The sequence below is a fragment of the Notothenia rossii genome (genome assembly GCF_949606895.1).
Source record: "Notothenia rossii genome assembly, chromosome: 4".
NCBI lineage: Eukaryota > Metazoa > Chordata > Actinopteri > Perciformes > Nototheniidae > Notothenia > Notothenia rossii.
In genome coordinates, this window is record NC_136902.1 from 18,812,584 (window position 1) to 18,840,454 (window position 27,871).

The 27,871-nt window shown below is 41.0% G+C and overlaps 2 protein-coding genes across 2 annotated transcripts in view; one reads left to right on the forward strand and one right to left on the reverse strand.

The window, feature by feature from the left end:
- LOC307036272 (voltage-dependent calcium channel subunit alpha-2/delta-3-like) overlaps nucleotides 1-27,871 on the reverse strand; it is a 112,622-nt gene that overhangs the window by 16,654 nt on the left and 68,097 nt on the right. Inside the window, exons 11-25 of the mRNA XM_079676420.1 lie at nucleotides 27,318-27,396; nucleotides 22,799-22,932; nucleotides 17,370-17,441; nucleotides 16,926-17,006; nucleotides 16,202-16,276; nucleotides 14,840-14,926; nucleotides 14,676-14,747; nucleotides 13,800-13,861; nucleotides 13,620-13,687; nucleotides 12,030-12,075; nucleotides 11,451-11,548; nucleotides 11,260-11,353; nucleotides 10,174-10,269; nucleotides 9,887-10,008; nucleotides 9,028-9,105 (exon numbers count right to left, since the gene is read on the reverse strand). Coding sequence (XP_079532546.1) covers nucleotides 9,028-9,105; nucleotides 9,887-10,008; nucleotides 10,174-10,269; nucleotides 11,260-11,353; nucleotides 11,451-11,548; nucleotides 12,030-12,075; nucleotides 13,620-13,687; nucleotides 13,800-13,861; nucleotides 14,676-14,747; nucleotides 14,840-14,926; nucleotides 16,202-16,276; nucleotides 16,926-17,006; nucleotides 17,370-17,441; nucleotides 22,799-22,932; nucleotides 27,318-27,396 — 1,264 coding nt within the window. The remainder of the gene's footprint in view (nucleotides 1-9,027; nucleotides 9,106-9,886; nucleotides 10,009-10,173; nucleotides 10,270-11,259; nucleotides 11,354-11,450; nucleotides 11,549-12,029; nucleotides 12,076-13,619; nucleotides 13,688-13,799; nucleotides 13,862-14,675; nucleotides 14,748-14,839; nucleotides 14,927-16,201; nucleotides 16,277-16,925; nucleotides 17,007-17,369; nucleotides 17,442-22,798; nucleotides 22,933-27,317; nucleotides 27,397-27,871) is intronic.
- Nucleotides 353-6,640, forward strand: lrtm1 (leucine rich repeats and transmembrane domains 1). Its single transcript, XM_079676421.1, has 4 exons — nucleotides 353-1,023; nucleotides 3,109-3,493; nucleotides 3,604-3,809; nucleotides 4,986-6,640. Exons 1-4 carry the CDS (start codon nucleotides 987-989, stop codon nucleotides 5,501-5,503), a joined length of 1,146 nt encoding a protein of 381 aa, XP_079532547.1. The 5' UTR covers nucleotides 353-986; the 3' UTR covers nucleotides 5,504-6,640.

Below are 27,871 nucleotides of genomic sequence, written 5' to 3' on the forward strand. Positions count from 1 at the left end.
CAGGGCAAGGTCAACTTGTAAGCTTAATCATAATCATTAATGAAAATGATTTGGTCATTAATCTCTTCATGTCTCCTTTGTTGACCATTTTAGTTTCCCCTTCGAGTGATGCGTAAGGTCATATAAGCTTAACAGTCAATCCATTGCCATGCAAATGCAAACACATTCAATTCCATGTGAATTTACTGCAACAGCTTAATATCTTGCTGTGTGCAAGTGTGCATTCGTGCGTTCTGTGTTGCTGTGCTGGGGGCGTGTTCTGCCAGCCCTTCTGCCCACGGCACATGCATAATACATCAAAGCGTGCCACAGCAATGGGCATCCTCCAACTGCGTTCACTGTGTGCTGAAGTGTCTGAAACATTTGTTCATATGACAAACCACAATCCAGATTCTAATGTTGTCTTGTTCAGCTCTTGCCAGCGGAATAGGAGGTATCGTGGATGTCTGCGTAGTGCGTCACGTGTTTGCTGTATGATTTAAGAGGAACAACTGTCCACTGGGAGATGACACGCCGCACATTCCCCAGTGGATTTGATAGAGGAGCAAAATGAAATCCAGCGAGAGCTAAGGGAGATAGTAACAAGGGTGGAAAAACATCATGAAGTAAAATACAAGAGACAGAAAGAGAGGTTGAGAGGGAGTGAGAGAGCTAGGAAAGGAGAGAGGGAGAGTAAGGGAGAGCAAGCGAGAGAGAGAGAGAGAGAGAGAGAGGAAGAGCTCCTTAACTGTAGTGATTCCCAGACTGGCTGGCAGTAAGCTCTGTGCTCTGATCTGCCCGCTCTGATGGGGTTTCATGCTTGTGCAGGCAGCGTTGGGGATCCTGAGGGCAACACGGGTCTCTGCTGCTGATCTCGGCCTCTCTAATTCTAACATATTGACCATATATGCCTACACAGGACAGCTAATCTCAACCTACTGACGGCTAATGGATCATCAACCAATAACAGTCATTAGAATCCAAAAAGGGAGCTAAAAGAAGACCGAATGCAAGCGGCCCAAGGACGACTGGCAGATATGAGAGGTAGGAGCTCCATCACTGGGAACAACGTCAACATCCATGTATTTGTGTGTGTGTGTGTGTGTGTGTGTGTGTGTGTGTGTGTGTGTGTGTGTGTGTGTGTGTGTGTGTGTGTGTGTGTGTGTGTGTGTGTGTGTGTGTGTGTGTGTGTGTGTGTGTGTGTGTGTGTGTGTGTGTGTGTGTGCTCATGTTCATGAGTGTATGGCTAGGTGGGCTGCTATCAGCTGCTGAGTTTAATATGTTGTATAAACTGTTGTATAACTGAGTGGTAATGAAGCATGAACTACTCCTTGCTTCACTTCCTAAATGAACAGTTAAACGTACACATGGCAGCACTACATTCTCACTTTTAACTGTAGATAAACATAGCCTGTGCATGCTTATCATTGTAAAAAGGTTTTGGTATCAAGTGCATTTAAAACTGTACTTGCTGCGTGCTGTGTGCTTGTCATTACAAGCTTCTCTGTGTGTAGTTTGGGTTGGAGGGACATTTTAAAGCAAAGAGCCATTCTCCTGTGTTGACCTCATTTCAGAGCTGCTGTTACAATGCTTCACTGAGCTGATGCCGTTTCTGTGTGCCCGGGCAGTGTATGTATATGAGTTTGTTTATGAGTACGTGCACACGTGTGTAAGCCCATGTGATTGAATGCATCCCTGCATACACACACAGACACACACACACACACACACACACACACACACACACACACACACACACACACACACACACACACACACACACACACACACACACACACACACACACACACACACACACACACACACACACACACACACACACACACACACGCACACTCTAATTTCACTAACAAGGATGCAATTAATACTAGGCTTTGCACTACAGCTCAGTACCACTCAAGTCAGCCGTGTTCTGATTGTTTTTGTTGACGTGAGCGACATACTGTAATCATAACAGCAACACTGCCAAGAGCTGCCGTACCAAACTACCACCTGAGATTAGACCTGGGAGCGCCTGCGCCTGGGTATTTATAAACCTATAAATCAAAAACAACTGCAAGAAGTCCACAAGTCAGGCTAAAACAAAATGATCATTACATGCTTGTAAATGGGACACTCAATGTTTATTAGTAGATTATGTGACAATAGTGTGTATTTAAAGAATAGAGCAGCAGTGGGAGAAAGGCGTTAGAATTTTCCCAATGAGATGAGTGTTGTGTGACCACCATCAAAACAATTACATTTTGCTGTCCAATTCAAATTAACATTCCTTAACTGATTATTACAGTAAAAGCTACTCAGTGTTTCCTAGATGTAACTGGGAATATGTTTCAGGTTGATATGAGATGATATGAGCTGCTTCCTCACAAAGGCACATTTAGGCTGATATTTTAATGCAAGACAAAACCCAAGAAGAATAATGATATTTCCCATTCCCAATGGCAGCGTAAGGTTTCAGAAGAACATTTTATACTTATAAAGATAAACATGGTGCACAATAAACAATCGGGTTAGTGAGTGTATATTTTGAGCAAGCTTTGAAGGCCTGGATCGGAGCTTTATTTCATTGAGCCTCAAGCTAGTCCAACCAATGCTATAAATACTGATGTTATGTTCCAGAAGGAATGGCGATGTAAAGTCATCTCAAAGGGAAACAGACACCCAATATCTGCTGTGTATGGATTTGTGTGTGGGCGTAGGGTGGGTGAGGGGTTATAGGTCTGCGGTGAAGTCACCAAGGACCACTGTCTATAAGAGACGGTGGGAAGTGGGAGTTGGCATATTAATAATAAGTTTGTTTTCTTGTTAGTTAGACAAAGAACAGTACTTTCTGAGCAAAGACTAAGTGAAGTGCATTGTTTTTCCAAATACTTTTTTGGAATGCATTTATATGCACTTAAATGTCTCTAAACAATATGTGACGAAGGCATTCATTTAATTTAGTGATGTTGGTCATGATTACAGTTGAAGACTGTCGTGTGAATTACATAATAGTATTAAAGGTATGGCTTAAAAAGATCACATCTTAAGTCTGTTTTCATTCTTAGCTGCACAAACAAAAGCACATGCTCAGAAGTCAACTCATAATATGTTCTCCTGTCTCCACAGCGGTACTGGTGTGTGCCCTCCTCTCCCTCCTCTCTTTCTCACATGCCTGTCCGAAGGAGTGTAGCTGCAACGGCAACACCAAAGTAGTAGACTGCCGGGGTCGAGGCCTGTATGACATCCCCAAACGACTGCATCCGGAAACTCAAGAACTGTATCTCCAAGATAACCGTATCAGGGGGCTGGGATCTATGGCTTTCAGAGAAATACCTCTAGTCCGGATTCTCGATCTATCTAATAACTCTATAACCACTGTTTCGCCGACTGCGCTGCTGGGACTCAGGGCTCTACAGCGCCTCAGCTTGGCCTACAACAGCCTGAGAGAGCTTGACAAGCGGTTGCTTGGGCCCATCCGCACACTTTCACACCTTGACCTTTCACACAACAGGTTAAGCAACTGACTGAAACTGTCCATTGTTGAATGATACAAACTGTAAAGTTAATCCCAAATAACTGATTGCAATTGATCTTGTTTCCTTTGCATGTGCCTTGATGCAGCCTGTGGGGTTTGCCTGGAGCCTTGGGGGAAAGTTTGAGGAACCTTAGCCACCTAGGGCTATCGCACAACAAGCTAACAAGATTGGACCGCTCACTTTTGGAGGTCCTGACCCACCTGGACAGCCTCACACTACGAAGCAACCCCTGGAGGTGTGACTGCCAGCTCATAGGCCTCAAACTGTGGCTGGAAACCTTCATCTATAAAGGTTAGACCACTAGTAGCTCTTGGCGTGCTGGAGGAGTGTTGGTAATATTTCCAACATTCAGCCATCTCAGTGCCTTCCCTGCTGGTCATTAGATAATGGTAATATTATATTATGATAACACTGACCTTGAACACAAACAGGTATTCTACAACTTTGAGGGATTCAAATCAACTGACTGACCCCAAATAGATATAATGTTTATGTATGTTAAGAACAGGCAAGTTACTAAATACGGGGAACTCAGTGCATGTGTGTCTCTTGTTGTTTGTGTAACTGTAGAAAGAATGTAGGTTGCTTTTATTTGTATTTTTAAACCATTATTAACATCTGATTTGTACTATGTTTTGGGAGGTGCGTGATACAACTGTATACTGTAGGATCAAGTGAATTTGAGGATTTGCAACATTAGTAAAGTAGGGCATTGTTAAATCAAATTGCCATACCTTAAAGCTTGTTTTGAGCAGTAATAAGAATGATGTTGTGATGTTAGGCACCCTCTGCAGCATCTCTACAGCGAAAGATAGTGTATTAAGAGTTAAATAGCCAACCACATTATTTTACATGCGAGATCAATCCCAACATGCATTAGATAACAAAATAACCACTGTACAGTGAAAGCTACGCTCGCTTGGAGTGTGCTGGCCCGCCTACATGCCTATGTTACCCTGACAAAGCTCTCGTCTTAGAAGCTGAATATTCTAATTACTGCGCAACAGAACAATGGACCCAGATAAAAGGATGTATTCTTAATAGAAAGCCAGTGGTTAATCAGGCAGGCAGAAAAGGAAGTGTGTGACATGGATACCAAGAGATGAATAATAAAAGCTTCACAGGGCAAACAGTCAATAAAGTCCCAATGAATTGTTCTCAACACAATTAAATTGGCTCCAGACATCGAGGTGTTAAACAAATCAAATTGCTATTATTTTCCATTACAGTAAGCCTTTACAACCTACATTATTAAATGTATGAAGTAATGGGCTGTTTCAAGCTCGGCTATGATGATAACGATTGTGGCCTCCTCTGTAGTAAGCTGCCAAAAAGGAAATGGGCACTTATCAATAGGTAACGTAATTAGAATGCAACTGACTGATGCATGCCTCCATATTCTTTCCTGCTCCTTAGTCAATCTTCTACTATCCTCCGCTGACCTAACTATTTAACTCTATTCCCAAGGTGGAGTGGTGGACGAGGTGATATGCACACAGCCAGAGGAAATGAAGAACACAGACCTGCAGAAGGTCCCTTACCAGCTCTTCCACATCTGCATGACCTCAAGCTACCATTACCTGTTTGCTAACATACACCACCTGGAGAATGAGAGGCTACTGCGAGGGCACACCCATGGTAACCATGCTCATCCCTCTAGCCATGCTATCCATGTACCCATGGCAATGGGGGAGGGTTTTGGAGGAGGCGGAGGAGGAGGATCAGGTTTGCCAGAGTGTGAACCTAAGCAAAGGCACCGGCCTGTCAACTTGCGCCATGCAATTGCCACAGTGATCATCACCGGAGTAGTTTGTGGGATTGTGTTTCTGATGATGCTGGCTGCAGCAGTGTACGGCTGCGCCTACGCTGCTATCATGGCCAAATATCAGCGGGAGCTTAAGAAGAACGAGGAGCTGGCAGCAGCGAAGGGGGCAGATCATGCCAAAGCAGATGAGAAGGAACTACTGGAGAATGCTATCGCCTAGGAGATGATATCTCGAACCCTGAGCCTCGACCCTTTAACCTAATCCTCTCTGTGGATGCTGTCTGTGTGTGAGTGTGTGTGTTGGTGCATGTGTGAGAGAAAATAAGAGAGTAAGATTATATTTGTGTGTGTGTGTGTGTGTGTGTGTGTGTGTGTGTGTGTGTGTGTGTGTGTGTGTGTGTGTGTGTGTGTGTGTGTGTGTGTGTGTCCTTCTTTCTGAGACTTTGGTAGCTAAACTCTACAGGTATGTGACTATGCACTGATGAGAAAAGTATATTCTGATGTATGCGGGTTCAAGTGGGAAGGCCAAAGAATCCAAAAGGAATCAATTCCATTTTGTCTGAGTAATGCATATCACGGATAGGAACTATATATTTATAATTGTATATTGGTAGGTAAAATAGTAAAGCTCTGGTATATGAAAAAAAAAAAAAAAAGGATTTCAGAATTTGTTGTCTTTTGGTTTGTTGTTCATAACTTTGAGTCTAAATTTGAGGTAATTTTGAAACTCATAGTAGGCAGCTGCTGTCAGTTAGGTTTTGTTCTAAGATGTTTGTATCATTGATGTGAGAGCATGAGAAAGAATGAGTGTTTGTGTCAGTGTTTTATTTGTGCTTGAGTTTATGCGCGGAGATGTTTACTGTATGCACATATTTATAGAGAATTTAAGAGTCTGTGCCTAATAACGTGATATAGTTCTGAAGAGGGAATACAGTATGTTTTCCTAAAGGATATTTTTCTGACAACTACAATGAAGATGGGAAATTCGTTGAAGCAATAATGAAACAAACTAAAAAAGAAACAACAACAAGACTTGGACTCGGCTTTGTTGTTTTTCTATGACTTTACAGGTGTATGAGCTTTGATTATCATCCTGCTTCAAACGGTCACAAACACACATTTTAGATCTACAGCTTTTTTCAGACCAGTTGAGTCTTGTTTTTGATTTAATGCTGATTACATAATGGTAGTCATGTCATTCAGTATGTAATATATAAAATAAAGGGAAACATGTTATTGGGATATTATATTTCTGCTGACAACTAACTTGAGATGGCATGCATCTTTACATTGAAAAAGTATCTTAACAAGAATTTTAATGGTATTTATAAAAAAAAAATATTCACTTTGGAGGACATTCTACTGTTTAAGTGATTTTTTTCTGTGTTTACTTACTTAAAAAATATTTTAATGTTGTGTCAAATAACCTGACAAGAGAACATGTTTAAACACACAAACAGTTCTATTGAAATATTGTGGGTTATACTTGGTATAGGAGACGCATCTGAAGGCATGGTTGATCATATTTATTGGTACTGTTACCAGGGAATTTTAACGTGTTATACAATGCAACTGTAGGTATATCTGATTGCTCTCTCTTGACTATTTTAATATTTGTAAAATAACAGAAAGAAAATAATCAAGCTTACTCAGTGTAGTATGAAGCACATGAATGTGTACAGATGCTTTTCGTCTTAATGCCGACCTGAGTTTTGTGACCGTATAATACGACAGCACACTAACTGCACGTGGCTAAGGATGTGACCACAAAAACTGACATACACACACAGACACGCTGGAATACACATGCATGTTTGTACGGACACGGTAACATTGTGACTCAAGCGTTGTCTGCAGGGCCCATGGTGTGTGATGTCATCAGCCTGTCCTGTCCAGTTAGTGTATTAGCGTATTCACAAGTCTACAGCTCAGTGGAGCGCAGGGCAGTGAAAACTGGCCCTAACCGGTCCACGATAAATTTGCATTCAAGCCTACATCTCTCCTCCCATCTGACTCTCTTATATAAAATCATCCTTATAGACATCCTCCGATCTGACAAGCATGATCGTAATTACTGTACATCAGCTACCAGTGTGACAAAAGGGTATTCACGAAACCTTCTCAACTAATCGTCATTTGGATTGCTGCTAAACAGGATTTGAAAGAATGATATTATCTTAAAACAATAGTGATCGAGTCAACAGTGTCAAATAATACCGTGGGCTGGTGTAAACTGTGGGATGCTTTTGTACCGCTCTGCTAGAAATCTGATGCATTCTCTATGTGTGTGTGTTTGTGTGTGTGCGCATTGTGGCACTGCACATACTCTCCCATCTCTGTCCTTCTGCTCCAGTGGTTTCCCCCAGGCCAAGAGTACCCACAATGCACTGCTTTCATGTCAACGCATTCAGGCACCGTGAAATAATTTTCTCCTTCTCTGCCCTTTTATTTCCTCTCTTATTTTATCACTTCATTTCCCAAAGATTGTTATCTTTCTGCAGCATTTCTCTCCCCTGTCTATGTATTTTTCTGTGATCCCTAGGCTTTTCTAGCCCTCATCTGTCGACAAGAGAACTTACATAGATAGTCATCAGCAGAGGCTTTTCATATGAGCCAAAGGCTGTGCACCATATTTGTCCCACATATGTTGGGCAGTGGAAATGAGTGAAATACTTCACATGCTGCAAACTACTGTATATTTGAATAGAATACTTTCACAGTCAAGATATTTCTTTTGGGTGTTTAGAAAAGCTTTTTATGCAACATTTAGTGTGAAAATACTGGACAGGAAAAGACGATGCAGAGGATAAACGTAAAGAGTGTCTGTGGCACCTTAAAGAAGCATAGCGGCCTAAAGATTAGCATTAAGCCAAAAACACATGGAGTCAGTATAATTAGCTGACCTTAACATGTCCCTCTGAAAACTAGACGCTGGAATAAAGATTTAAAAGACCAAGGTGCTTCCAACTTTCTTTATGTTCATTATTTTCAAACAAAAATACTAGTTACTTCTAACTTGTCATTTAAATCTGTACTTTACAGTACCACAGTCAACGTATTTTGTTTGGTAACGCATAATACACAAAACGATGACTGGAAGTCCTCATGTGCTTTCAGGGAGAATTGGGTAATGAAGGATGTCATATAACTTTGGTTCCATAACCACTTTGACACCATTCATTTATATACATTTTTTCCCCAAATGTTTCATTTCTTCCATTTAATTTGAATTTCCTTCCTCCATAACTGAGTGGATGGCAAACAGAACAAGGCTGCCCTTCATTCCATCAACTTGCTGATTGCAGCAAGTTGCATTATATGTCCGTGACATTGTGGCGCTTCTGAGTCACACAGACGTGAGAGGAGGCAGGCCACAATGAAATCCTCTAGGCCACATTATGCCTTAAATAATCACAGGGGAAAGAACTAATGCACAAAAGGCGTTTAAGAAACTGGTTATTAATATATGTAGGTATAAATACTCTTGGATGCAAACGTCTGTGCCATGTTACACTCTCGCCTCCTTATGACGTTAATGCAGGGGCAAGCGCACGAACAGAAAAAGCAGTACAGTCAGTACATGTGGGCAGTGAGTGTTTCATCTAAAAAAAAGGAAAATAAGTACGGTTAGTACTGTAGACCAGGAAAACAAAGCCTACATAGCACTGTAAGGAGAGATATCGCAGCGTCTGTCAGTGTAGAAGTGAGTGTGAGAGAGAAAGAGCCACTTGAGTCCCCACTTACCCGCAGCTATGGGTGATTTCCTCTCATCCAGAAGCTGAATGGCGGTGCTGGCCAATACCACACTCTTGTTTTCTGATCCTAAAACAAACACACATGAAACAACACACAACACGCACAGGCACACAAGGAGTTCAGATCACATGTCATAATTCCTTATTGAACTTATTGAACTGACCACAGGGTGATTGGAGAGAGAAACCTTAATACCACAGAGTACTATTTCATGGCATCAGCTAACTGCCACGGTCCTACGAGGAAGAGTGCATCCAAGGCAAGTCCGACGAGTAAATAAGAGGCTTTCAGATCACTTGTATTAGCTGGCACTAATGGAAAGCCTGAGGCCGAGGACAGATGAGAACACATTCCCCCTGGAATGGAGGAGAAACCATTTCGTAGAGCCATAGTTGAACTGTACAGGCGCGAGGGGCCTGTGTGTGTTTTTTGTGTGTCTTTTTGTGTGTTCTGGCCAAGTCACTATGGAAAGGGCTGAACCTCCTCCTAACGTATCTTATTTCAACCCACAGCAATCAGTCCTGTCCACAAGAACACAGCCCAGAATTAATAAGGGAGGAAGGGGAGGTAGAGATGCATGGGAAGAAAAATAACCAAATAGGGGTGAAAGAGGAAAAGAGGAGATGCAGGAAATGTGGAAAAGGTCATTTCTAGTAGTACTAGTATTACTAGTAAGTGAGTATTACATTTTAAATGTGCATTTGACAAAAAGTTACTATTAAATTGGTGCCAGTAATATATAGTGATTATCGGTTTCATTGTATTACATTAGTAATAGTGACTGTGTGGATCTAAACACATTTAAATAAAGTGTATAATGTTTTGAAAGTTCACATTTATAGCCAACCTGAGTTGAAGGGTAGCGAGTAGACGAAGGTCCCAGGAACTTGTTCTGCTGCCCTCTTGTACCACAGGGGAAAGTGATCGGCGTTGAACACTCCCTCTTTGTCTTCAGCTGTCAGGAAGTCCCTTGAAGCAGACGGGGAACAAAGGGGATGAAGATTCAGAGGATGCACACGCACAAAACACAACATATAACCATGGAATATTACACATTAAGGCAATCAACACATACATTTTTTAACGTCTATGTGAGTAAACGTACTTATAAACTGCTAAACCGAGTATACTTACTGGTTTGTGAGCTCGTCGGGCACCACAAACAGGTTGATCCTCGACAGGCCTGTTCTCGAGCCCAGGTAGGCAATCTCTACACCTTTATCTGAGTTCCTGTGTAATAGGAAAAATAAAGTAACCCAACTCAATAAAACAGAACAGAGGCTTTAACAAACCTTAGATTTTGGTTTTTACTAAAAGCTATTTCATGCCATTCTTAACATATTTTTTCTGCAAATGTCTGTAGCATTATGTAGCCCAGTTATTCCCTAGTTTAATCAGGGAAGGGCCCTGAGTTCCTTAACTCAATAAATCTAATTTACAACGAAGAATACATAAGGTAATGTTGCCTTATTTCTCTTAAATTATCCTGTTTATATTTTACCAATATACCCTTTGTGTTATCTTGAGTCCCTTTAAGCACCTTTAAGTACTGTAACTTTGCTAGTATTACGTTATGTCTACTCTACTATAACATATACACACTGAACAATTTAGCTGAGTGACATATAAAATAAATGTATATTTAAATGTGTTGAGCACAATGACACTTTACCTTAAACACATTAGTTTAAATACCTCTATTGATATAAATCACCAAATATCACACTGGAATCAGTTTTAGAAATAGAGATCTCAATTATTTACTGTATACTTGTGAACAAACAGGAAATACACAGTCAGAATGTACCTTCAATAATGTCTGATTAATAATTCATTTAACTGGAAATTATTAATCATATCAAAATATTATAAGATCTCCTTTGAATACAATTTCACACTTAACTCACTGGGGCCCACACTCACTCAGCACACACACACACACAAGCCGGCAAATACAATGAAATAAAACCCCTCACGTTGCAGGCCTGATGTGAAGCTTGAGAGCGTTGAAAGTCAAAACTATTTGTCTTCTTCACTCAAATGAGCAATAAAACCAGAGTGATTCCTTACATCTTAAACTCCAAACTGCAGCTGGCCAAAGCGGCCACTATGTATGCTCAATTAGCATGACTATTTCAGAGAGTAAAACATTCCGTTTGTGATTAATTTTTTTTCTTCTGTTTTTGACAAGAATATGGAAGAATAGAGTGGCTCACTCACTCCGACTTGTTGAGCACGAGGCTCGTCCAGTAGGCCTCCAAAGGGGCCGTCACCACAGCGTCGAACAGAACCTCCTGGATCAGCTCCTTGTCACCTGACAACGCAAATGTGTTTGTTTACATAAAACAAGCAGAACATATTAAAGCTATTTAATGATATGGGCAGAGAGTTGGTGGAAGAATTGAACTAACATTGTAGGTGGGGTTCATGTCCACTGAGGTAGAGTTTGATTGCCTCTATCTGGGACAGGTATCGGTGCTCCGGGTGCTCGTCTGTATTGCAGTATGTCCTGCAATTTAATAAGAACCGGCAATAAGGACATTTGGTATAATAACATGTAACAAAGTCATGATTTGCAGCAGCTATTTGAAAACGGTGCTTTAAGATGATTATCTGCCTAAGATTGTAATCACAACTCAAACTCCAACATATAGACAGGCGGCTTTTTGCATTGCACAGCATCTATGATGAATTAAATGTGAAGTAAAACTAAAAAGGTTGACTCATTTACCAGAATTTGTTTGAATTTGTTTTACTTTACTTAGATGTTGGGTCCTAATTTTTGTGACCACAATTCATCAAGTGACACAACCATCAAGTCAAAGTCCTGCAGAGCTGTTATATAACTCTTGTAGTGCTGTGGGAATGTAATTTATTTTTATTTTATAAGTACGGAAAATAATAAGGATGAAGTCCAATAACAACGTGACTTGAATAAGAAATGAGGATGATACAGTCAGAAACATACGGCATCATTCGAATACCCTCACCATTCATCTGCCAGCGCTACATCAGGATGCTCCAAGTCATGAAGTCCTAAAAAGAAAATGAGAACTTCATATCTCAAAAGCATAGCAAAACCACTCAATATAAAATCATAATAATAGGGCTAGGCACCTAGACCTTCAAAAGCACACACTTTTAATCACACACACCAGGGGTGAAAAATGTGTTTTTTGAATGGATGTGACAGTTCTGATTAGATCAGGAAGAGCCAAGTCATGCTCAGAGAGCTCCGCTTGATGGACATGTTTGGAGAAACACACACACACACACACACACACACACACACACACACACACACACACACACACACACACACACACACACACACACACACACACACACACACACACACACACACACACACACACACACACACACACACACACACAAATATTAACATTTATGAGGCTGGATAAATAATCAGGGGCAAAAACATTGCACTCTCAAAAGAGGGTCACACTTAGGAGTCATTAAATAAATGTTTAACTTCCTGTCCAATTGTGGAAAAGTTCATTATTAATTCATAATTTCTGAAAGAGTGTGTGAGCGTGTTACACAGAGAGAGAGACGCACATAGAAAGAAAAGGAAGCAAAAAAGTTGCATAATGAGATACAGTATTCAGTGGTGGATGTGACTAAATAGAGTTTAGTTAGTTTCTTTCTATTGTATGCTACTTTATACATATCAATTGTACACTTTACACAATTTGAACATTTTAGATACAAATGAACAGCTCGCAAATGATTGTGCATTGTAATTTAGCTACCCAACATTATCTCAAAAACAAAAAAGCTTATATATTAATCCACCAGTAATAACAATACTAGTGTATAATATAAGACCTTAAGAAAGCCATTACTTTGGTAATGCTGGAGTTGCCCTATACTTTACATTTCGTAAGAAGGCTCAGTGAAGGTATTTAACCCAAGCGTAAAAGTGAAGCATACTTCAGTGAAACTTCTTACTACGTGATTTTTGTTTCAGACGTTTACCGGAAAAAACTCTTCTCATCAAATATAACAAAATTAAACAAATGAGGCACGAAAAGCTAATCAAAGAATAGAGTGCTCTCCAGATTCTATAATTTAATGACATTCACTAACAAGTGCAAAAAACTTGTTATACATATTTGTTCATCAGAAGCTCACTCATTATTACATTCTAATTCAACTTTAAGTGATGCAATTATAATCCACAGAAAGTAAAATAAGATATAATAAGGAGTTCTTCCTCCCACGGCATAGATTACATTTTGTAAGTACACCATGCTTTTGTATTTTACCTCAAAACAATTATTAACGCAATTTTCACCTGTAATGAAACCTAGTAATATTTAAATAATATTATATTGTGTCAAATTTGGTATTGGTACTCTTTTCTTTAAGTAAATCTGTACGATTTTTACTATCCTGCTGTATAGTAAATACATTTGAGTTGAGTGCAAATTAGTGACAAAATATATAAATAAATACAGATAGGGGAAGAGGGGGTTGAGCAAACAGACAGAAACAATACAGGAAACAAATGAGCAAAAGTGAGAAAATGCAGATTAAATAAAAGAAAGATTTCCCACCTTCCTCCACTGTGACATTCCCTCTGAAGAAAAACTTTCCATGGCCTCTGGATAGGGCTACCCCCAGACTAAAATAGAAATAAAAACGTTTTCTTAGATGACAGAAAGACAACTGTAAATACTGGCACCTCAGTCCTTCAGGAGCTTATTCACATGTCAACAAATGTATCCTTTTCCTACCTGAAAGGAGTCCCTTTGATGTCTGTGTAATAGTAATCATTATGCAACACCAGCACACGTTTCTGAAATAAAAGAGAGGAATACACTTTATTACACGCTGCAGTAAACAGTGGGCAGTGTGATAGCGGTTATCTGATGTGATGTCCTGCTGTCTGGCTCCATCTAGTGGATTAAATGGTCCGGTTGTGACACTATCTGCCACTGTGCTGATGGTGTTTTTACACTGCGTGAATAGTTGGATAAGGATGGTGAATATGCATCTGTGTGTACATTTGAGAGAGTGTGTGTGAATGAATTAACATATTGAATGCTTAATAATCAGGCTAATGTATAATGCTCTCTACTAAGCTTAGAAAATGCAAAGTGTACACACACACACACACACACACACACACACACACACACACACACACACACACACACACACACAACACACACACACACACACACACACACACACACACACACACACACACACACACACACACACACACACACACACAAACACACACACACACAGGCATGCACACCCACACAGACACACAAACATGCACACCCACACACCAACACACACCTGAATGCGTCTCTCTCAGATAGGAAAGTAGTAAACGAGAATCATTGGGCTGCTGTCTCTCCAGTGCTCAGCAACATGTGCTTGGTGAAGATAAGGGGCTCAACTCACAGACAGACACACACCCGTGCATGCATAGCAAACAAAATCAGAAACAAATCCCCAAGTCAATCCTGCATATCACCGTGCCAAGTGTGACAACCCCTTGGCAGGGTGGATTCTCTCTGCAGGCACACCTTTTTGGACCATCAGAAAAGCGCTTGTTTGTGTGTTTTGGGTTGATTTCTGAATTTTAGATTCCTCACCCCTTTGTCAACACTCTTCTTCACCTCCATGGAGAAGGTCCCTGTCTTCCTGTTGACCATGGCATTTCTCAGCTAGCAACACAAAGCACATACCCACTCTTAAACATCATATTTGCATTGAGTACTGCGATGAGGCTTAGAGTGGATTTACTCGAGGGTCTCACCGTGTCCTCCTTATCCTCCCATTCCACCTCGAACAGATCCACACTGCTGTAGTTTGGCTTTCGCTTTCGCTTCTTGCCATCTCCATACTGGACACACAGGCACACGGAAACACACATGCATGCACAGTTAGAAATACTGAAGAAAAATGCGAAGTTAACAAATATTTTGCACCACACTAGTGCTGCATCCAATTGTTAAAAATGTTTTACTATAAATGAATCTATTTTCCTTTGTATGGCCTGGTTTGTTGGTCATTAAAATAACAATTTCCCACAGCCAAAGGTAACATTCTCAAATTGTTCAATTTAAAATGGTATAAACCAGATAAAATCATAATTTAAAACGCTGAAATAATTGACAAATGATAATGAGCATGTATTTTCTATCAGGACAGGGGACAGTTGGCCTAGCTCTGTCCAAAGTAACAACAAATCCACATAATGGCACATTAATAACTCAGTATTAACACACTATATTTAATTTGTTTAGTATGTATCTTTTGCAGCTAGCTTCCTACTTAACGGAAAAATGTGAGATTGATATCAATCACCTTTTTCTTAATAATCCAGAATTAGATCAAATGAATGTGATTTTCAATGAACTAACCTTTATACGGCCAGACGTGTTAAAGCATCAGAATATGTAACAGATTATTTTGAGGCCAGAGAATCTAATGTGTACTATATGTGTGTCTTTGTGTGAGTCCAGCTCTTCATTCATCTGTGGACAGCCTCCCACCCCCCATTAGTTGTTAAACACTGTTCATTAACATCTTTAATTAGACTGCAGTTAAACAATCTGTCTGTCCCTCTCACTGTCTCCTCTCCTCCTTGTCTGATGTCCCCTCATCCCTCTCTACCACTCCTTTTTCATCCATGTGTTGCACCCTGCTTTGTCACCCTGCACCTACTCTCACATTAGGCAGGTCCCTTGCACTCCTCAATCCTCCCCCCCCCTGCTCCCCCACCCTTATCCTCTTGTGATAGGAGTGAGTGAGTACAATAGAGTTAATCACAGCCATTCAGAAGCTGTATCTCTGTCTATGCACAGCACAGCGGAGGCCTGGAACACACTCTCCTCATCTACATACCGACACGCAGCCAACAGACACACACACCGCGCGGCAAAGAGAGCAGCCGCACAACTACGCACTCATTTTCTCCGTAAATCGGCAACTCAGTGTGACAATGAAATCAGTAATTGACTTGACATGAACACAAGAGTTAGTATTCCTCAGTTGCATGTACAAAATAAATGATTACATTTAACTTCAATCTCTAGAAGGGATTGTTATGATAATAAGGTTCATACTCAGACAACTTGTTACAGAGCAACCCAATGGTGCTGGGGGGAATACTCACAAGTGGCCGTAGATCTGGGTGTGTGAGGATGTAGCCGTTGTTGGTGATTGCAAAGGCGTAGCCATGGATGCCAAGCTAGAAAGGATACACGCAAATGTGGGCGCACACACACACACACACCAAATGAATGCATGACAAATCTGTACTCAATTTCAAATATGGACTAATCAAGCTCTTTCATTTTTTTTACTGGCATAATAATCTTCGTCTTTGTGTGGGAATTCACAGAACTCCACAACACAAAGGAGGTGGTGTAATTAATCTACGTCTGGACAAATAATACACTTTCAAATGTCAAACTCTTACACCCAACCAAGCTTCAAATCTACAAGTGAAAGACATCATCAGGATGTGGCGGGGAGCAGTATCAGAATGTATTAGTATAAAGTGTATCATTTTCCTGTCATTATTGGACTTGAGGAAAGAGCCGTGAAAAATAATTTCCAAAGGTCAACAAAGAAAATGTGATTTATCTATTTCTGAGTTTGCCATTCAATTACTGCACTAAATTACAATTGTCTGAGTTGGACTTGCATATTCACGTATAAGAAAAACGTTACAGTACATAGCTGTAGTTTTTAATGACTCAGCATCCTGGAAAATGCCCAATTCCTTCAGTTAAAAAACATTATAATAAAATGTGTGATCATCTTAAAGGGTTTCTGCTATAGCCATTAAGATCCATTTTTTTTTAGGTGTAACAAATTGACGTTGGGTGCACTACCTTGTATTTGGGGACGGTCTTGAGCAGCTCAGACACAGGCACGTCCGTCCCAACCACCCCCAGCAAGATGCCTCGGTTTCTCTGGAAACACAGACATTACAAATATTATAAGTTGCATTTTAAAGGTTAATTAAACAGCACAGACTCCTACAGATCCACTGTTTATGACCAATCTATATTGAATTAGTGATGCTCTATTGTTTCCTAATTTACAGACTCTAATCAAACTACAATTAGTGTCCATCAAAAATGAACATAATTAACCATTATTTCACAATTTGTGTCTATTGTTTAAAACCCTAATTCCTTGTCCATTATGCAATACGTAATTGCATAGTTTTTCAATTAAACTAAGCTGTTTTGTTGGAGCAAAAGAGTGGGAGAAACATAATGGCAGTCACAGTGAATGTGATTTTGGTTCTATAGAAGTAAATGTGCACTTACAGTCTCATTCTTGGTACTGAACACTGGCATTGCCACTGTGGTCATCAGAACCGGACATTTACCGTCGTCCATCTGAGTCATGAGGGGGGAAAGGTGAGATACAGCCATTAAGAGGGTGAGAAAGGACAAAGAGAGACAGAAGGAAAGCTAATGATGAAACATTATAGTTACAAAATAAATGGCCTATTCACATTGTATGAATCATCTTTCCGGGTATAATTATCTCAAGCTGCATAACACTTGTTCTTTAAGTAGTTAACCTGATAGGACTTCTGCAGCAGTCATATTATCTTCTTGAGGGACCTACAAAACTTCCATGACATGTTTTATTCATGTTTATTATTTGCTTTAAAATGTGCTCAATCACAGCGTGCCTTTGATGTCTTGCAGAATAAGCTTATCCAAAGGCAGTGCCTTTAGTTTGGATCTGGGTATCTTCCCTCCTTAAAGACTGCTGGAATAATTATGATATTTATCTTTCCAGCGGCTGTCTGTATCTGACGATGGTATCCATTAGAGATGAAAGCTTGACTCTCTTATGAAGATACTGGAGAAATGCTTCCCACTCTGCAAAAATTGGTCCGACCTTGTCCACTCAGAAATGTCAAAACTGTCTGAATGTCAGTCACTCACGCAGTTTATGTTCTAGTCACCACGAGTAATTGGTCCATTTGGTGCATTATGAATCCCAGAACACAGTGCACAGTTGTGGCAAAAAAGATAAATCATGTTGCATGTGATCCATTTCTGCTACAGCTATAGTATTAATCTGTTAGACTTAGATATTAGATCCCACTATAGCACTTTTTCTCAGAAAACTGCCCTATTAAACCAACCCTCTTAACTGAACATTACACGCTTTCTGATCACTCTCCTTCCTCAGGGGCTCACCCCCCATCTACCTCCAGTAATAATAGGTAATAACAGGAAACTGCCAGCATCCATTCTCTCTCCCTTGGACACTGAGGAAAAGGGAATTGGTGACCTGAGCTCAGACAGCTGGTAATAGCAATTCAGTACGCAGGATTGGACATCAAAGAGAGAGCAGAGCACAACTAAGTACAGCTGCGGTAACAATGGTCAGCCTTGCTGCTGGAGTACAGGATCGATCAAAGGACAGGGTAAATGAGAAGAGCCTCATCTAAAAATACAAAATCTATTTCCAAGCTCTAGTCTATTGGATCATATATCAGAAGTCTGCAAAGGTATGGACTGAAAGTTATCACATTTTTACATTGTGTAGTCTAGAATTGTTTTATATTTAGTACATGCTTTTGTTCAAAATCAGGGTTGCCGATGCCTGAACAGATGTGGCCAGTCCCCAGTAGACCTTATACATATGTTTAGGTCATGTCCGAAGTTGACAAACTGTTGGTCCTGAATATTTGATACATTACAAAAAGGCAGAGATAGATCCGAATCCCCTTTCTGCTATTTTTGGTATCTCACCTAACAAGGCGCTCTCGGTCGGGTCGCGCCATGTCATGGCTTTCAGCACCCTGCTAGCTAGGCGTTGAATTCTCCTAAATTGGAAGCACGCTTTGCCCCCATCTCATGTTCAGTGGATCGAGGAGGTTCTAAACAATGTGAAGTTGGAAAAACTGAGGTTCTTTTCTATATCAGGTTGTTTAAAGAACACGTTTTTATCTTTCATGGACACTCTGTACATTATGCCTAACAGTACATTATGCCTAACAGATCAGATGATTGAGTCCATTCGGTTCATATTACTCTTATTGTAAGAATATCTTTGCTTACAGTTTTCCCTTATTATTATTAATGATTTAGATTTTTTTTTTTTTGTGCGCTTCATTTTTTTTTTTTACCTGAGGTCGAGGCGGGGTGGGGATGTGGGGTGGGATGTTTAAAATAGAAAACTGAAAGTGAGCATTATGTTTCTGTCCCTTTCTTATTCTGCAATTGTATACGTTGTACTTGCTCAATAAAAAAAATATATATATAAGAAAGAAAAAATCAGAGTAGCCCAGCTGCTCTGGGAAATGGCATACTGTAATCAAGCAGATAACAAGAGTTGCATGGGGCAGACAGTAACTACATATGTTGGATTCAAAGCCAGCAGCACAGCTACAGAGGATCCTCACTTAGCCTACCCAGAGGAGGGGAGACCTTTAAACCTGTGCTTCATTATCCAAACCCAGGACAGGAAAAAGGCTCCTCCTTGAACCCTATGAGTGAGTGTTCTCCGAAACGACCGTGCCCCAAGCCCCTGAGGGAGTCCACTGTATCTGGAATTTGACATATCATACATAACCAGCAACCTCTAATACAAGGTCAAAACTCAAGACACATTTGATCCAAATCTGCATCATCATTGCCTTCGCAGCTCCATCTGTTTCAGTCAGAGCAAATGATGTGTGTATGTCCTTTCCCCTGCTGTGGGTCAGAGTATGAAAAAGTATCTCTCTGATACACTCGCTCTCCACAGACACAAATTCCCACACATACCCTCACACTGGCACTCCTCAGAGATACACACACCCTGTCCCATGTAAGCCGTTTCATAGGACACCTAGAATATAGGTTGCTGTGAGAAATTGTGTTCTGGTGAACGAGGTGACTCTTGTTTCTTTAGAGACTGGGGTTTAATGATGTTGTGTGTGTAAGCCCTGGAGCCAAAGCCCCCTGTAGGCTCCTGTGGGGAAAGCAACACATACCCAAAGGGGAGCAGAGCTGGCACGGATCTGCCACATCTATGAAAGCTTGTGTTTGCCTCAATCACTCTTGAGTGAGTATATATTCATCTTTCATGAAATGTGGACAGCCCACTACTTCAATTTGCCATCAAATGGTAATCAACGGTTGCAGCTTTACCAAGTATCAATCTTGTTCTTTGAATTTCAGGGAAAAAATCCCTCTTCTCATCCCAAAGTCCTTCTTTACATCCTTCAAGTTCTCTTCACAAGTTTTTTTGCAAATATTTGACATTCTTTTTCTCACCCTCCCTACACTTGTCCTCAAATATCTCCCCCCGACACATTCCGTCACCCCCACCTCCCTCCCATCATCCCTGAGCTCCAGTGTCAGTTCATCCGACAGAGTGGGAAACAAAGCCAAATGAGCCGGAGAATGATGGATGAAGCTAGTGAGACGAAGGAGAGGAGGGGGAGGAGGGAGGGGTACAGGACAGGAGGGGGGAGCGCAGGTGGGGGGGGAAGAGCTGGGGATGGAGGCGCGAAGAGAAACAGACGGACAAAAAATTGAGAGGCTAGAAAGAATATTGAGTCGCCCTGAGAGGGATGGAGAGGAGAGGAAAAAGATAGGATGAAGGAATGATGATACACATCAGCCCTGAAACATAGATAGTAGATGCTCATCACTTCCCCAACACTGAGCCAATCCCAGGAGTTCTGCTAACTCCTTATCAGGCACTATTACTATGCAGGGTGTGTGTGTGTGTCTTTCTGTCACTGTGTGTTTGACTTTGTGTCGTACACCCAGGACGGAGCTGTGCTGGGATGATTACATGCAAAGAACTTATTGCAGTGCAGACTCTTTGCTTATCCCAATTATCCTGTCTGACAATGTGATATCTATTTCCGTTTTCTGCTGAGCCGCCTCCATGTCAATAAGCATGGATCTATCACACTAACAGTTCTATGTCAGACATATGGCCTGCCAGCTGTCTGATGGGACTGCTCTGTGCTCAGCTCATGCCGACAGGGGGACAGAGCACCGTTTTGATTCACCATCATCTTTGTTATGATTATAGAGCTGCTTATCTCAACCCACATCATTCATAAAAAACGAAAAAATAAAACGCTGAACACGATAAAAAGGCGTCAGAATAGATCATCCCACCCAGTCATTACAGGCTATTGGATTTTGACCCACAAGATAACAAAACAGCTTATTCTGGAGAATTCTACCCAGATAAATAACACAGGCAATCTTGTTTTCACACCAAAACCACACAGGCACAAGAGCAGAAACGTGGCCTCACATTTACACGGATGGTCACAATGCCAGCCCCAGAGACACTGGCAAAGCACGGCTAACACAGCATCACCAATGATGAATGAGTGTGAGCGTGTGCTGCTCAGACATGTGCGTGTGCTTGATCAGACGTGCAGAATAGAGCGATCAACTGAACCTTTGACAACCACGATGCATGGTTTGAATCAGGAGGTTGAGGAGCGACGTACGACACTGACACACAAGAAAATGCCATGGGTCAGTATGGTAGTTAGTTCACCCAAATTATGCCGTCATCTCAAAGAGATCGGAGACCAAAACGCACATGCACATGAAATGCCCATGAACACACACCAGGCCTCAACACAGCACAATACAGCGATGACCTCAAATCAGATTTGTTTTACCTTTTGAGCTTGGGGGAGCTAAAAAGAACAGATCAAGGAGGAGGGGGGGGGGGGACAGAAAGGGTTGTCAGTTTGTGGATAAGTGTTAAAAAGTGCAGGTTCCACTGAAAGGAGTGCCAGCATCTGTGGGTGTGTAGAATCCCCTGGCATTGACTGGAACTTTAAAAACTGTGACTGTGTCAGGAGGAGATTTGTATGGCTGGGAGGGTCACAGTAGAGGACACAACACTTAAGCTGTTAGTGTTGAGTCAGTGTGGGTGAATGCACTGACTGGGATACATAGATGGGGATAATGAGGGCAAAGAGAAGGAAATAAGCAGAGAAAGACAGGAAAAGGTAAAAGGAATATGAAGAGGGTCGCAGAGAAAACCAATCCATTTCCATGCAGTGTTGATAGCCTGTGCGTTTTTCTGCTAGAGGGCACTTGCCTTTGTCTCCTTACATTTTTGGAGCTCTCTCTCACAATCCATTCAGAAATAGTGGAGGACAAATGACTGCAATTCACTCTTTATAGCAAAGCACTAATAAAAGAATCATTGTGCAAGCATGAAAGGTACAGTGTGCGCAAATTATCTTATAGCACAAGATCCTATTGTGTAGGTAAGGCGTTATTCTTTGGGCTCTTTTAGCAATTATAAAGGGAACTATAAGGCATGAAGAGAGCATTTAGCAATGCATGATTATATGAGTTAAGATATTATAGTGGAAATAAGCAACATGTGTTTAGTCAGCACATGAGTGAAATCACTGTATGTAACATACTCATGCTACACGACTCGCAAACACACACAGGAGGCTCATTGACTTAATAGTTCCATCTGCTGCTCACACACACTTTCACACATTCAGTCTGAGACGTACACAGGCAAAACACAGTGTTAGGCCTCCACTTTCAAACTATCACTACAACCCTCCTTTGGATTATAAAGTCGTCCATCTTGATCATACCATTTTTTTGTAGTGCACTTTTTGAAAAGGTTGAAATCTGTGAATCAATCACAGATTTGTCTGTGCTCCCAACCCAGTGGGAGGGTGTGAGGTAACTGTTGGAACTGGTACCATGTGAGAGAGGGCATGATCAAAACTCACAGTGTTGTCGATGTAAGCCTCAGTCCACACCGTGTCGTGCTCCCGGTCGATCACCTTTGGACGACTCAGCACATGGAGATACTCCATCACATTCTCTTGCACATCTGCCAATGTTGAAATCTGAGTGAAGTAGCCTGTTGGGCACAAAGAGGAAGAGGAAGAGAGGAATGATGATGAAGTATTTAACTGAGATGCTTGCAAACAAGCGAGAGTGTACAGATTTAATCTTCTGACATTTTCCTGCGCTGGGATTATACGTACAGTCTCTTTGGTTCCAAAAAAGAGCAGCAATTGTCGCTTCCAATATCAGCTTAACTATATAATCTTTTTTCCAAGCTATCACTCCTATTGTATTCATCCTGATACCAAAGCAGAGGAACTACATCTGGATACAGTAAAGTAGGCAGCAGATATTTGCCTGATGAAGCAGACACACACCTGGATGCAAGTATGTGTAACAGCTGAAGAACTCCCTCCAGTCATGAACGAGTGAAAGCGAACCAGCATGGGTTTGTGAGTTGGTAAGTGGTATGTAAATGTAATGGAAAAACTCAGTTAAACCAAATGCAATGCCATTCCCTACTGCTGGTAATGCCGCCATTATGATGCTAATGTGAAATTGCAGGAGGGAATATATGTTATCTTTGCAGGGGGGTAGATTTGAAGAGAGGGAAAAGAAGTGACACAAAAATAAGGGAAAAGAGAACGACAACCACATTTCCACACATCCATAAAAGCAGCAAACTGCCTCCATCACAGTGAGGCAGTCATGGAGAAAATCATAGCTGGAGGAGAGGGTCATCGTTCCCAGCAACGACCTTTACTCCACAGGGAGAAAAAAGTTTATACATCTTACACACACCCATGAAAGATACCATGTGTCACACCAAATTACTAAGGATTGTACCAATCACTGATAATCAAATACCACATAAAAAACTAACAAAATCTTGTTGTACCCACACACTGGACGCATTAAAAGCCACCTGATTACTGCAATGAGTATAGCAACCAGAATAAACCTGCTCTTGAACTTGACCTGGAAGTGAACCATGTCAGATTCCTCCTTTTCATCCTTCAGAGACAATCGGATCCAGCTATTATTCCAGCAGACAGTAAAATGACAACACACAAGTCCGGACTCACATCTCACACAAAGCAAGCTGCCTCAGTCTAACCACATCGTTCATCACAGTGGTGAGTGAAGAATGAGTGCTCCCTCTGGCAGGCTGAGGGCATCCTTCAGACTGGGCCATAGAGAGCAGCTGGGGGAGAAAAATGAATCCTGCTGGCTTTCAATGACATGGTACACCTACTCAGAGGACAGGACAGCCACTGCATGCGCTGGTCAGGTTGACGGCTTTAATGTATTTTGAAGGACCTTAGTTTGAATGTAATGTAAGCAAAAACTACACAACAAGGTCTCAAAATGCAAGAAAATAAATAATAGATGGGGTGGGGATAAAAGACGACATGATGTGGGACAATACAAATTTGTCTAAGTCTAAACTAAGTTTAGTTTAGTTTATTTATTTATAGTGTCGTGGACAGTCCCCATTGATGAACTGACACAAAAACAGTAAATGGAGCAGCTTTAGCCGACATGGCTAATTTCCAGCTGTTGTCCCCGGCCAGATGGTAATAGACACCCTTAAAATCACAAAATATCAACAGCATTAGTTATAAAAAAATATAAAATAAAATAAAAAGGATGAAAGACAAGTAGACACAGGCGAAAGGATAAGAGAGGATAAAAGAGAACAATTAAAAACATTCACCTATATGTGACATTTATTTTCAAAACCATGGGCATTAAAGAGGAACTCTGCACTGATTTTATTTCCATATAATCACATTTTTTTTTTTTGTAGGCCTTAAACTAGGTATATGTGTCTGCTTGGATTTAAAAGTTCTGTTAAAGCTGAAATCTGTGGAAGTATATTTTGTAATTTCAAGTATAAAAAGTAGGACACTGTGGCTTACCGTAGTCCCAGTTAGTAAGTGCCTCTCACACATGGCTGCTGGTTACATTAGCAAGCCTTCACAAGGGCTTATTATTTATCTTCTGTGCCAGTAAAGACAACATATGGGCTTGCTGATAACTGTGCTATATTCAGGGCTTAATAAGACACACAGGGCTGGTTCAAAGTGTGTTATGATTTGGTGCTTAACCATGCTACTTCCCAAAGAAAGACTATAAAGACGGCAGTGTTCACATATTTAAGTGTATGTTTAAAATGTGCCTGTTAGAAAATGAATTGATATACACAAAACATAAAAGAATAGTTTATCTTATGATCTCTATTAGTTTCACAGCCACAGGTTGTCAAATATCATTATTGATTGGTTGTCAGTCCCAAGAGGACAGATCTTTTGCACTATGATGGGAGACACAAGCAAGGTGATAATAGAGGAAGAAGAGCAGAGAGTGGGGTGCGGCTGAAGGTTAAACTCTTTTTTCAGAATGATAACCCTCCCCTTAAAGCCCCTGTCACACTGTCCCGAAATTGACAACCGATGGACACACGATTAAGGAAATGTTCAAATTCGGCTCTGATCGTAACAACATTGGGCCATTCGTGAGGGCATCTTAAGCCATTGTATGACCGCCGGTGGAGTTTCTCAGGCTCCGGCAGCAACTTCGGGAGCGGTGGCAAAATCTTTGGCATCACAAAGATGGCTTAAGATGCCCTCACGAATGGCCCGATGTTGTTACGATCAGAGCTGAATTTGAACATTTCCTTTATCGTGTGTCCATCTGGTTGTTTTATTGCACAACAAAATCATGTAAACATATTATGTAAATAACCTAATTTGTGTTCTGTGAAACTAAAAAGGATATAATATATTATTTTGAAGGCGAGGAAGTTGTTGTTGCTATGGAAACAACATGACGGAGAAAACTTAATATCTTCTACATATAAAGACGGAGAAAGTAAAGAACAAAGTCGGAAAATATCAGTACAGTATCATAATACTTTAACATAATTGTTTGTGTTACTTTTGTTGCAGTTGTATGTCTTAAATGTAATGTAAATGTTGCCTTCGTGTGTGGTTCGGGGCCATCTTCGTGCGAAATTCACAATTCCATATTCGTGTGTCCATCGGGTGTCAATTTCGGGACAGTGTGACAGGGGCTTAAGGGTTATTAGGATTTAATTTGTTACTATTTGGTAACTTAAATGAATTCAACCTAACCATTTGTTTAAACAAGAAGAGGACCAGGGTGAACCTGAGTCGAGTGAGCAACACAGCAAGGTACGAGTGGAGTGGTGGGGAACATTTGAAGCAAGACCTGCATCGTTTTCTTGTTGATTGCCATCCATGCACTTCTTATATGTTATGTATTACACATCTATACATTAGTAGCTGGTAGATCTGAAAGGTTTGGCGGTTATTCAATCCCTAAGACTTAAATGTATATTACCACATGTGCCTGACATCTGGCATTTCCATCAACTCAACACTATTCTTTGCTCCGATCCTAAGCCATACGGAGAGATGTTGACATCAGTCAGAGCCTTTAGTGACAGGGCTGACGTTAGACTTTACCTCACTTTCAACTTTAAAACAATCCAAAGCAGTAAAACCAAATATTCTGCAGTAGTTTGAATAGAGATGTTGTGACCAGGGAGCAGAGCGAAGACGGTGTTGCGCAGCTCCTGCAGGCTGTAGAGGATGTCACTGACAAAAGTCTGAATCATCATGCAACACACACACACACACACACACACACACACACACACACACACACACACACACACACACACACACACACACACACACACACACACACACACACACACACACACACACACACACACACACACACACACACACACACACACACACACACACACACACACACACACACACACACACACACTATGTAGCACCGCACACACACATGCCAGTCTCATCATCACCACTAACACCCGCAAACTGACTGGTTGTGTTCTCTGATATCACATCCAAGCTAAACTGTGTATGCCCTCTCCTCTTATGTTACACATATGCACACACACACACACACACACACCCAGAAAAAAAACACAGGCACACCCCTTGTGTGACCCATAGCTTGATCTTCTTATCTACAGCAGCCTGAGGAAATGGAGCCAGACTGTCTCTGTCACCCACCTCCAAGCTAAATATAGCAACCTGAAGGAAAGTGCTCTACGCACTGAGACAACCATGACCACACACAAAGCGACTGGAAAGTGGTGTATCGTCAAGATAGTGAGGACTTTAGGCTTAGAGGAATATGTAATGATGATGATGACATTTCATATTTGTGCAACTGGAACTGCTGCCTGCTTACAACTGATGAGCACTGACAAACACATGTCTATTTAATGCACCTACACAGACACACATGACAAACACACATAACAAATTCTGAGCTCCTAATGTATTCACTTTCGCTCGGCTAAAAGCCTCAAGCGGAAACTTTATTTTGCAAAAACAGATTAAAAGTAGAAAAAAAGCAGAGGTCTATGCATGTGTTGTAAGATCCCACCTTTGTTAGCACAGGCCATCCATTTCAGATTATCTGCGAAGGCTGACTCTCGACCAATCAGGTATGGGAATATGCGGACCTGTGGAGGGAAAGAAGATAGCGCCCGTCAGTCATTTTAATCGCATTTTGATAGGGCCCACCACACCACCATATAGAAGATAACACTGTCTGAGCCTGGCAGAAGGCTCGTTCTTTATCTTCCAGAGAGAAGCAGGCCCTCTCTCTTTGTTTAATAGAGTCCATTAAGGACTCATGGAAGAATATGTTCTATTATATTGTAGATAACATTTGAATAATTCTAACAAAGTTTGATCAACTCCCGAAACTAAGCAATCAAGGATGTACAGATACAGGTTTCAAAACAAGATAAGTGCATGAAGAATCTGCAATTCAAATTAATGCAAATGGTTCAACACAAAGTCAATATTTTGAGATGAAAAAGCCAATCCAGAGTCTTCTAAACTCTCTTCTGCCAAACCAATTTTAGCCCGACTGTTTTCTGTTGGCTGTAGCAGCAGGTGTAGTTGGCAGGTGTGTGTGTGTGTGTGTGTGTG